The sequence below is a fragment of the Trichomonas vaginalis genome, chromosome VI (genome assembly GCF_026262505.1).
Source record: "Trichomonas vaginalis G3 chromosome VI, whole genome shotgun sequence".
Lineage (NCBI taxonomy): Eukaryota > Parabasalia > Trichomonadida > Trichomonadidae > Trichomonas > Trichomonas vaginalis.
Genome location: NC_067208.1, coordinates 4,667,326 through 4,678,172, shown reverse-complemented (window position 1 = coordinate 4,678,172; position 10,847 = coordinate 4,667,326). Strand labels below are relative to the sequence as shown.

The 10,847-nt window shown below is 34.1% G+C and overlaps 8 protein-coding genes across 8 annotated transcripts, besides 4 other annotated features; 2 read left to right on the top strand and 6 right to left on the bottom strand.

Moving 5' to 3' along the window:
• Positions 1 to 4,632: part of a mobile genetic element that runs on past the window's edge.
• A 36-nt stretch (positions 4,633 to 4,668) lies between these two features.
• Positions 4,669 to 5,214, top strand: TVAGG3_0805790 (uncharacterized protein; the record flags this gene model as incomplete). Its single annotated transcript, XM_051247508.1, has 1 exon — positions 4,669 to 5,214. One exon carries the CDS (start codon positions 4,669 to 4,671, stop codon positions 5,212 to 5,214), a length of 546 nt encoding a protein of 181 aa, XP_051082983.1.
• A 925-nt stretch (positions 5,215 to 6,139) lies between these two features.
• Positions 6,140 to 6,819: a mobile genetic element.
• Positions 6,818 to 7,021: a mobile genetic element.
• Positions 7,022 to 7,039: 18 nt separating this feature from the next.
• Positions 7,040 to 10,847: part of a mobile genetic element that runs on past the window's edge.
• On the bottom strand, positions 7,228 to 7,548 carry TVAGG3_0805760 (uncharacterized protein; the record flags this gene model as incomplete). The annotated part of the gene is made up of 1 exon (XM_001298671.1): positions 7,228 to 7,548. One exon carries the CDS (start codon positions 7,546 to 7,548, stop codon positions 7,228 to 7,230), a length of 321 nt encoding a protein of 106 aa, XP_001298672.1.
• TVAGG3_0805750 (uncharacterized protein) lies at positions 7,714 to 7,950 on the bottom strand (the record flags this gene model as incomplete). Its single annotated transcript, XM_001298672.1, has 1 exon — positions 7,714 to 7,950. One exon carries the CDS (start codon positions 7,948 to 7,950, stop codon positions 7,714 to 7,716), a length of 237 nt encoding a protein of 78 aa, XP_001298673.1.
• Positions 7,999 to 8,439, bottom strand: TVAGG3_0805740 (repellent protein 1 family; the record flags this gene model as incomplete). Its single annotated transcript, XM_001298673.1, has 1 exon — positions 7,999 to 8,439. One exon carries the CDS (start codon positions 8,437 to 8,439, stop codon positions 7,999 to 8,001), a length of 441 nt encoding a protein of 146 aa, XP_001298674.1.
• On the bottom strand, positions 8,470 to 8,892 carry TVAGG3_0805730 (uncharacterized protein; the record flags this gene model as incomplete). The annotated part of the gene is made up of 1 exon (XM_051247507.1): positions 8,470 to 8,892. One exon carries the CDS (start codon positions 8,890 to 8,892, stop codon positions 8,470 to 8,472), a length of 423 nt encoding a protein of 140 aa, XP_051082982.1.
• Positions 9,599 to 10,042, bottom strand: TVAGG3_0805720 (uncharacterized protein; the record flags this gene model as incomplete). The annotated part of the gene is made up of 1 exon (XM_051247506.1): positions 9,599 to 10,042. A coding segment is annotated over one exon (444 nt), but the record flags the coding sequence as incomplete, so codon positions are not given.
• TVAGG3_0805710 (uncharacterized protein) lies at positions 10,070 to 10,507 on the bottom strand (the record flags this gene model as incomplete). Its single annotated transcript, XM_001294239.2, has 1 exon — positions 10,070 to 10,507. One exon carries the CDS (start codon positions 10,505 to 10,507, stop codon positions 10,070 to 10,072), a length of 438 nt encoding a protein of 145 aa, XP_001294240.2.
• TVAGG3_0805700 (uncharacterized protein) lies at positions 10,553 to 10,813 on the top strand (the record flags this gene model as incomplete). Its single annotated transcript, XM_001294238.2, has 1 exon — positions 10,553 to 10,813. The coding sequence occupies one exon, from the start codon at positions 10,553 to 10,555 to the stop codon at positions 10,811 to 10,813; it is 261 nt and encodes an 86-aa protein (XP_001294239.2).

The window sequence follows — 10,847 nt, the reverse complement described above, 5'->3', positions numbered from 1 at the left end:
TATACGATGAAATCATGACAAAACATTTACGTTTAAGTTCAACAAAGCATATACGATGAAGTCATAACGTAAACATTATTTTTGCTGAATTCAACAACAAAATGAACGAGGTCAGGATGTATGCAAATACCTTTGAATTCATTCATAAATGCCTTAGTAAACTCATAAAATGTTTGTTTTGAGGTCGAGCCACTTTTGGCTTGACCGTATTCTTTCAACCAAAACTCAAGAATTTTCCTGTGTGAATTTTGTATAAAAACCAACCGTCTGAATTCAGGCGGTTGTTATATTCTTCACAAAACATTTACGATGAAATCATGACAAAACATTTACGATGAGGACATAACAAAACATTTACGTTTAAGTTCCATGAAATCATAACAAAACATTTACGAAGAAGTTTTGACAAAACATATACGTTTAAGTTCCATGAAATCATAACAAAACATTTACGATGAGGTCATGACAAAACATTTACGATGAGGTCATGACAAAACATATACGTTTAAGTTCCATGAGGTCATAACAAAACATATACGTTTAAGTTCCATGAGGTCATGTTAGAAAACATGTTAGAAAAGGTGTTAGATCTAACATTCTAACATAAACATTATTTTTGGATCATTTACACTCATTACGATGAGGTCATGACAAAACATTTACGATGAGGTCATGACAAAACATTTACGAAGAAACCTTGACAAAGCATATACGATGAAGAAATCATGACAAAACATATACGATGAGGTCATGACAAAGCATATACGATGAAATCATGACAAAACATATACGAAGAAGTTTTGACAAAACATATACGTTCATGTTTGACAAAACATATACGTTCATGTTTGACAAAACATATACGATGAAATCATGACAAAACATTTACGAAGAATTCATGACAAAACATTTACGATGAAATCATGACAAAACATTTACGATGAAGTCATGACAAAACATATACGATGAAATCATGACAAAACATATACGATGAAATCATGACAAAACATGTACGATGAAGTTTTGACAAAACATTTACGATGAAATCATGACAAAACATATACGAAGAATTCATGACAAAACATTTACGATGAAATCATGACAAAACATATACGATGAAATCATGACAAAACATATACGATGAAATCATGACAAAACATGTACGATGAAGTTTTGACAAAACATTTACGATGAAATCATGACAAAACATTTACGAAGAATTCATGACAAAACATGTACGATGAAGTTTTGACAAAACATTTACGATGAAATCATGACAAAACATATACGAAGAATTCATGACAAAACATTTACGATGAAATCATGACAAAACATATACGATGAAATCATGACAAAACATATACGATGAAATCATGACAAAACATATACGAAGAAGTTTTGACAAAACATATACGTTCATGTTTGACAAAACATTTACGATGAAATCATGACAAAACATATACGATGAAATCATGACAAAACATTTACGAAGAATTCATGACAAAACATATACGATGAAATCATGACAAAACATATACGATGAAATCATGACAAAACATATACGATGAAATCATGACAAAACATATACGATGAAATCATGACAAAACATATACGATGAAATCATGACAAAACATTTACGAAGAAGTTTTGACAAAACATATACGATGAAATCATGACAAAACATTTACGATGAAATCATGACAAATCATTTATGTTATACAGTAATGTTAGTCATGAATGTTTGTCCTACGTGTTGGCGTTAGTGTTGAAAAATAATGTTTGTCCTACATGAAGCCGTACAAGCGTTTGAATTTGTTTATGCATAAGATTACTCTCTTGTTTTCTGTATCTATCATACAAACATAAGCAGCACCTGTTTTTGTAAAGTTTATATGAAGTTTTCGATAGTTAAGACCTGTATAATAATAGAATGCGTCCTCATTCTCAACATAGTAGTAGAACTCAAACGAATGCTTACCATAAGCTGTTATTTCAACAGCTTCGTCAGATATTTCATCAACGAACTCATAAACTATATCGCCATACTTGCTTTTATTTCTATTGTTTTCAGATTTAGAACACCAACGAAGGTTTGAGATTCTGTTGTCCGTTCTATCATGATTTATATGGTCTATTTCTTTCAAATTGTTTGGATTTTCAATCCACTGTTCTGCAATAATTCTATGCTTTAAATGTGTTTTGTTGTTTAAACTAAGCTCAATATAACCATGATTATTTAAGCATTCACTCTTAATATGTTTGTTTTTCTTTCGACGAATAGTAAAAGGATATGTCGTACAAATCTCATAATCTTCATGATTTCTCAATGTTTCCCATTGAGTTTGTTCCCCACTAACGTTCTCATTGACGTCCTCAATATCTTCTTCCTCACTGAACTCGTCAATATTTTCACTAGCTCCTTCTGTAATGTTTTCATCGGCATTGTCATTGACTTCTTCTGTAATGTTAGATGTTGTTGTTTCGCTCATGTTCTTTCACTAATGTTAAAAAGTTATGTTGTACGAATTTTGAACAGAATTTAGAGCAGTTATGAAACAATGAAGTATTTTTACGCTATTGAAAGGAACTATGAGAGTGAAGTACATGACAGCAATGACAAAAGGAACTAATATCAAACCTAATGAAATCGCTCACGAGGACATAGAGCTTAACAAGTATTTTGTGGAGTATCTTATAAGTGAAGAGTATGTAAGACCTTACTTCATGTTTGACAGCATGAATGAGGATGTTATTTCATGGTTAAAGAATATAAGCAATGTTTTCGGTAAGTACGTCATAGATGACAAAGGTCTTGTTGTATTTTATGAGACAGCAATACGAACACAGGAACTAATGGATATTATGCATTCAACAGCAAAGAAAGGATTTAGTACTATTGGCATGAATGAACATTGCAGGAATGACATATACAACCTATGCTCACGAAAGCCTTACACAAAAGCAATACAAATGATAGAACATAAGTGTCTAAGGTCAGCAAATGAAATCATTACTGTCAGTGGTTATGAAAGAACTGTTAGCAAAGATGAGTGGAAACAGCTAGTCATATTAAGGAAGGACGTTGCTGAACTAGTTAAACCTGTTGCACAAACATTGTTTCAGATAAGACCAGCAATGACTAAGAACCCTTTGACCTTACTCAATGAGACCATAGAGGTTGAAGATAATGACATGAAAGAACTAGGAATGAATGAGAGAAGTTGTGAAGGATGTTTGAGTCAAAACACATGGTTCTTCAGAGCTGTTAAAAAACTTAGTAAAGAACGACAGAAATATTTTATAGAGAAGTATTGCAAAGGATGTGTAAATGAATTGCTTGAAATAGAACTTAGAGACACTTTCACACTAAAGGACTTGAGAAGAAATAAGTACATGAGTGAAGAAGGTATTGACATAGTTAGTGTTATAAATGACTTAAGAAGATGTGTTGTCGTTATTGACGGAGCACGTATGACATATCTAGTGAAAGATTATGATGGAATACGAGACACAACAACACTTGTATCAATAGATAGCAAGGAATTCAATAAGCTCATGAAGAGTATTTATGTAGGACGTATTGAGGAGAAGGATGTGAACGCACTGATGATTTATGAAGCGGGTCAGAACAAGAACTATCTTATGAAGTCAGGCATGAGATTCTTTGACGAAAGAGATGACATTTACAGCTATTTCAGAGGATATGAGTATGAGGTACTGAATGAAGTAGATGAGAACGTTATTGAAGGATATTTGAAACATGTTCACGATGTCATATGTAATGAGGATGAAGAGCTTTATGAGTATGTTTTGAACTGGTTCGCCTACATCGTTCAAAATCCTTGTGGAAAGACTGGAACAGTACTTTTGTTAATAGGAAAGCAAGGAACTGGTAAGAATGTACTTAGTAATGTTCTATGCGAGCTCATTAGCAAGTACGCCAACAATAATATAACGGCAATAGAGAATGTGGTTGGTAGATTCAATGCTGCTATTGAGAACATGAAGCTCATCGTATGCAATGAACTAAGCTCATGCGATACGTCTAAGGTCATGAACCACGACGCACTAAAGTCAATAGTAACAGAGACTCAGTTGGACTTAAATCAGAAGTGTCAGCCAGTAAGAAAGATAGAGAATGTTTGTAATATCATCATGATATCTAACAACTTCAACTCAGTAAAGATTGATAAAGACGACAGAAGATTTGTTGTCATTGACGTAAGCAGCAGATACAAAGGAAATTACGAATATTTCTCAAATCTCATTGAAAGCTTTAATGAAGAGTTTTATTCAAACTTACTGACGTACTTCATGAGGAAAGATTTAAGTGAATTTGATGTAAGGAAGATACCATTCACCAGGGCTAAACAAGAACTCATCGAAATGAACAAAACACCTTACCAAATGTTTTACGAGGAGTTCTATGAAAAGTTTGTATCCGGATGGAATTGTACAGAGTGCTACAGAAGATATAAAGAATTTGCGAAGGAGAATGAATTCTTTGCATGTAGTTCAAATGTATTTGGTGGCAAGATGAGAGAATTTGTGAAGAGAAGTAGAAAGCGAGACGGTTCTGCAAGAAGTTATATTTATGAAGCAAGTATGATATTAGAAGGTCGTGGAAAGAAAGAAACAGTGAATTATGAGGAAGTGCTTGAAAAATTCATGGAGTACATGGGAAGCAATATAACATACAACAAAGACATATACAGTGAGTTTAAGTACTATTGTGAACAGCATGAGATTGAAGTAATGAGTAAAGGAGACTTTGAAACGCTTATGAAAGACAGTAAGGAGGTCGTTCATGAGAACAGTGTTGAAATAGTTCATGAGAACAGTGAGGAGGTCATACATGAATGCAATGATGAAATAGTTCACGAGAACAGTGAGGAGGTCATACATGAGAACAGTGATGAAATAGTTCATGAGAACAGTGAGGAGGTCATACATGAATGCAATGATGAAATAGTTCACGATGTCGTTCGTGAAGAAGCCATTGCAACAAAGAATGATATAAAGGATTTCATAGAACTTAACAAGGAGGAGTTTAAAGAAGGCTATGAAGTGAAAAGATGTGAAGAAGATTTCTTGGCGTATTTGAAGAAAAAGAGACTAAAGCCAATGGCTCAAAATAAGTTTCAATCGATGTTTGAAAAGAAACGTTTGAGTTATGGTGGTGTAAGAAGCACATATTACTTTGTTAAGAAGTGAGGACATTTATTTTTGTCGTTAGTGTTTGTCATTTGTGTTGGAGTTTGTGTTTGTCATTTGTGCTGAAGTTAGTACTTGATGTTAGTGTTTGTCATTTGTGTTTGTTGTTAGTGTTTGTCGTTAGTGTTGGAGTTAGTACTTGTCGTTAGTGTTGGAGTTTGTGCTGAAGTTAGTGAGAGAATAAATTAAATCATGAACTTTGCCATGGTCTCTGTCCCTAGTAGTTTTCATTAAGTTCTGGAAATAATGAAAGTCATAAACTTTGCCATGGTCTCTGTCCCTAGTAGTTTTCATTATCTCACAGAGTTAATGAAAGTCATACTTTCTATCAGATGAAGCATGCAGATGAACATAACGAAAGTTAGTGAGTTTGCCACGAGTTATGAATAAAATATTGGCATATTAGATGAGATAGTTGATGAAACAGGTGAAGATAAATTAAATCTTGGACTTTGCCACACTCTGTCCCTAGTTCCTCAAAATCCTTGACAACGTTGCTTAGAAATTTTGGTTCAAAACCTCATCTGATTTTAATCTGTTATGCTACCTGTTAAGTTTCGCGAGATTATAAATGTCATGGAGTTATATAAAAAGGATGGACAGCTAGGGACACTGGAAGTACTTGTAAGGCTATCTGTTAAGATTGCATGAAATACTAAAAGTCATGAAATCCATTATCGCTGTGCTAGCTTCACCTTAGAGTAAAATGACAAATAAAGTCACTGAAGCAATGAAACAAAAGTTTTTGGTAGAATACATTAAATCAGGAACTATTCCGGAAGGTTTTTACATTCATACTATGAAGGATGGTAGAGTTCAGTTTAGAAAGATAAAGCAACCATTAGATAAAGAAGGAATTTTGAGAAAGATTAAACTTCATGAGGACAACATTGCTGAACTTAAGAAGAAGTTAGAAGAGTTGGAGAAAGGAAGAGAGTTATAAAGCAATGAATTCAAGTGGGTGAAAAAACAGGTGAAAAAAGAGGTGAGATCTCACCGCTTCACCTAAATTTATTTTTGCGCTATGTTTTCATACGTGTGAGGGTGGTGATATCATTAATTTTTAAGTTTATTTTTTATTTTATTTGGATGTAAATGACGAAAACTATTGAGATAACAAACTACAACGGTCATGAGTTCAAGAATTTGTTCTTCGTTCCTCGTGAAAATACATTCTATCAGATACGAGGGAGAAAGGGTAAAGTTAGTTTGAGCGTTTATGAAGGAATGAAGAATGGAAAGTTTATACAAGCAATAGATACAAACGGTAAGCGTGTTTCATTAGCTTTGTCAAAACTTACTAACATTTATTTTGACAGTGACTTTGACTCTGACGATTGGAGTGACAGCAGCGATACTGAAGAATATGAACTATTGTGTGAAGCACAGCAATGGGAAGCGCTGCAATACTTTTGTAAATGAGAACGTTTATTTTTACAGTAGTAAGGTGAAGTGGTTGGCGGCTTTATAAATATTTAAGGTTAAGTTGGTGTTTGTGTTTGTGTTGTAAAATATACATTAACGGTTTTGTAAAGTGTCAAATTCACAAGTATTGCGTATGGTGGAACGCAGTGCCTCAGTACACGACTTAGTTATACTAACTAAAGTTACAAAATGAAAAAAATGATCTTCATAAATCAATGACTCTGACAGAAATATACAATAAGGCAATGGCAAAATTTTCTGAAGACAACGGCACTTTTCAGCAGATTAAAAAATTTATGACAGAACTTGCTGTTGGTACTGATGAAAACCCATTAATTAAAGATTCATTGGTCAGGGAAGTTTATAATAAGTCCAGAAAATTAGTTAGTATACATATCATGTGTACGGAGGCACTGCGCGCCTCCTTACCCATTATATGTGAATTTGACACTTTACGAAACCGTTAACGTATATTTTACAACACGAACGACAACACTAACTTAGCCTTAAATATTTATAAAGCCACCAACCACTTCACCTCACTAACGTTTTCACAAACGACTTCACTACTGTAAAAAATAAACGTTCTCACTTACAAAAGTATTGCAACTCCTCCCATTGCTGTGCTTCACATAACAGCTCATAATCTTCTGACTCACTTTCTTCTTCATATAGGTCAAAGTCACTGTCAAAATAAATGTTAGTAAGTTTTGACAAAGCTAATGAAACACGCTTACCGTTTGTATCTATTGCTTGTATAAACTTTCCATTCTTCATTCCTTCATAAACGCTCAAACTAACTTTACCCTTTCTCCCTCGTATCTGATAGAATGTATTTTCACGAGGAACGAAGAACAAATTCTTGAACTCATGATCGTTGTAGTTTGTTATCTCAATAGTTTTCGTCATTACATCCAAAATAAAATAAAAAATAATTTTAAAAAATAAACTTAAAAATTAATGATATCACCACTCCCACACGTATGAAAACATAGCACAAAAATAAATTTAGGTGAAGTGGTGAGATCTCACCTCTTTTTTCACCTCTTTTCTCACCCTGTTGAATTCATTGCTTTATAACTCTCTTCCTTTCTCCAACTCTTCTAACTTCTTCCTAAGTTCAGCAATGTTGTCCTCATGAAGTTTAATCTTTCTCAAAATTCCTTCTTTATCTAATGGTTGCTTTATCTTTCTAAACTGAACTCTACCATCCTTCATAGTATGAATGTAAAAACCTTCTGGAATAGTTCCTGATTTAATGTATTCTACCAAAAACTTTTGTTTCATTGCTTCAGTGACTTTAGTCGTCATTTCAATCAAATAAAAATTTTAATATTAAATAAAAATAACGTTATTTTTTCAGTAAGGAAACGCAGGAGTTTTACGATTTATTTGAGGAGTAGGTTCTGGTTTAAATGTTGGAGTCGGTTTAGGAGTTGACTTTTGAACAGGAGTTTGTACTTCCATAGGTTCAGGAGTCATTGAAGGTTTTGCTTGTGAAGGCGTTGGAGTTTGTTTAACTTCAGCTACTTCAGTATTATTTACAACATTTGCTTTATTTCTTTTCAACATCATAACTGCTCCTGCTGTAGCTAGCAAACCTAGTGGGAGACCATATCTTATATAAGGACTTGACCAAATGCTATTTTTGACAGGAGCTGGTGGAACACCTAACCTTGGTGAGACTGCTCTTTGCCATTGTGCAGCTCGTAAGAAATATTCAATAGGTGCTCCATAATCGTTTGGTAAAGTTTGTTTCATAGATGGTGAAGGTTCACGAGAGCTTGATGAAGAACTCATTTATAAGCTTTAAAAATAAACGTTCATCCTTTATTCCTCACTGTCGTCCGTAGCTAAGTTATAGTCATCTAATCTTATTATTGGGATGCCTGACTGTCTTACCTGAATGGCAAAACAACAATCCCTCATAAATCCAATAAGTGGCTTTGGTACGTTTTCAGTTGCTAGTTCAATAGGTCCTTTAACAGACAATTTGTATGTTATTGGAGCAGTAGATGTTTGACCTTGCTGGAAGCAAAAGTCCACTTCTGTTGGAAAACCACATAAGAAATGTGTGTTGTCATAGCTATCCCATTTATGTTCCACACTACCATCATCCACCAATGACCTCATAACATCTTCATTAAATCCTATCATATCATTGTTTGTATTGCAAGCGTTCGCAACCATTTCATAAAATACAGGTCCATATGATTTTTCAGGTTCTGCAGGCATATTTCCATAAGCTCCCATGGAAAGCTGAAGATATTTAAACTTAGGGTTCTCAAAATTAACATAATAGTTGTCTTTCTTTCTAAATAGTGCCCAAATACTTTTAACATTAATAGGCGTATAAGCTGCTGTAAATGTTGCACTTGAACTATCTGTATTCTTTGAGAATGAACCGTCCATAGGAATCCAATCCATAACTTTAACAGGAAAACATAAAGCCTCGTTTGTATAATGTTCTACAAGTTCTGTATAAATGTTAGGGTCTAAAGAGAATGACTTTGGATGAATGAAACATTCATTAAAATCCATCTTTGTTCGAAATAGTTGCTGGTTTACAGTTGTAATAGTAACTGTTCCACTAGCTTCTACTGCCTTCGTTATCATAGTGAATGGTTCATTCCATGGAACAAATTTATTTGTCGGTGGATTTGAATCTGAAGCAAATGCAACTTTAAGAGTTGGATTGAAAGCAATGATATCATTTACAGATATAGATGTGCATTGTAAGGCGTCGCTACTGAACTTTACTTTAAGCTGAATGTTTCCTGCAAAAGCTGGAATAAATCAAAGCTTCTAATGGAAGGAATCTTCTAACAGGAATTCTTAAACGAAGCTTAAAATCAAATGATTTTCCTGCTGTAATTGGACCACTAACAATTTGTCCTGTTCTGCATGTTCCCGAATGACTCCATACATCTTCATGTCGAGTCTTTGAGAAAACATCTACTTTCTTTATTTGTTCGGTAGTTTGTGAGTTTGAAGTTATATATGCTTCTTCTCTTGCGTTGTCTTGAGAATATACGATACGACCATTTGCAAGGATTTGATATCCAGCAACTGCATAGAAAGCGTCATCGAAACCAATCCAAAATCCTGGTGGGTTTGTTTTATTGGAACCTGAACCAATTTCTTTATCTACAATAAATTGACCTTCCATCTTATACGTAATGAATGTATTGTAAAGGTCCAACATATTTTCACCAGGAGGTGAGAGATTGAATGTTACCCATGTGTTATCTTTAGCAGTTCCAGGTTGTGATGGAATCTTTGCGTCAGAATATTTTCTATTAGTGTCACCAATTTGAACTGCATTGTCTATGATATCAAAATATGAGCGAATCTGATGAATATGCTCTGCTGGAGTAAATTCGTTTAACTGTTCGTTCTGCATGTATTTACTTCGGATAAAAATATCTCTTTACTTCATTATTCTCACTCTTCTTCTTGACATTCGTGGTGGAAGTTGTTTCTTGACATTTTCAATGAACTGTACATTCTCTTTTGTCTCAACTTCTTTCCCTGGCGGGTCAGGATTCTTTGACTCGGTTTGTTTTTCAATGAAATTCACGAACTTTGCAATAAGCTCTTGGTTCGTTATTGAAAGTACATCTGGCTTCTTTTCTTCTGGTTCTATTGACTTTTCAGTTTGAACAGAAGGTTTTATATGGGCTTCGTGGGCTTCGCCCTCGGTGCCATGCACCTTAATGTTGTCGCTTTCTGCATTCGCTAATGGAACCTTTCTTTTTCTTACGTATATTTTACCATCTTTACTCTGACTTACGTAATAGAAAGGATGTTGTATTCCTCTTGCGTCATTTAATATAATAGACTCTCGCTCTGATTTTGACAAGCTCATTTTACATCAGTTAAAGTTTTAATTTTGTTTTTTATCTGCAGTCAAATGACTCAGACAAGTCCTACGGACAAGACCCAAGGGGTCATAGATTTTGAAGCATTGAAGAAAGAAATTCGTGAGCAAATTTTATCCGAACTGAAGGAACAAAAACAAGAACAAAAGCCAGAGAGACCAAAGAGAAAACTTAGTGAAAAACAACTTGCTGCATTAGCTGCTGGAAGACAAAAGAACCCACGTTTGCTGGCGAAGAAAGCTAGAGAAGAAGCTGAAGCAAAAGCTAAAGAAGCTGAAGCAAAGAAAGAGTAAATGGTTTATTTTTATCTGAATTAAATGTATAGAC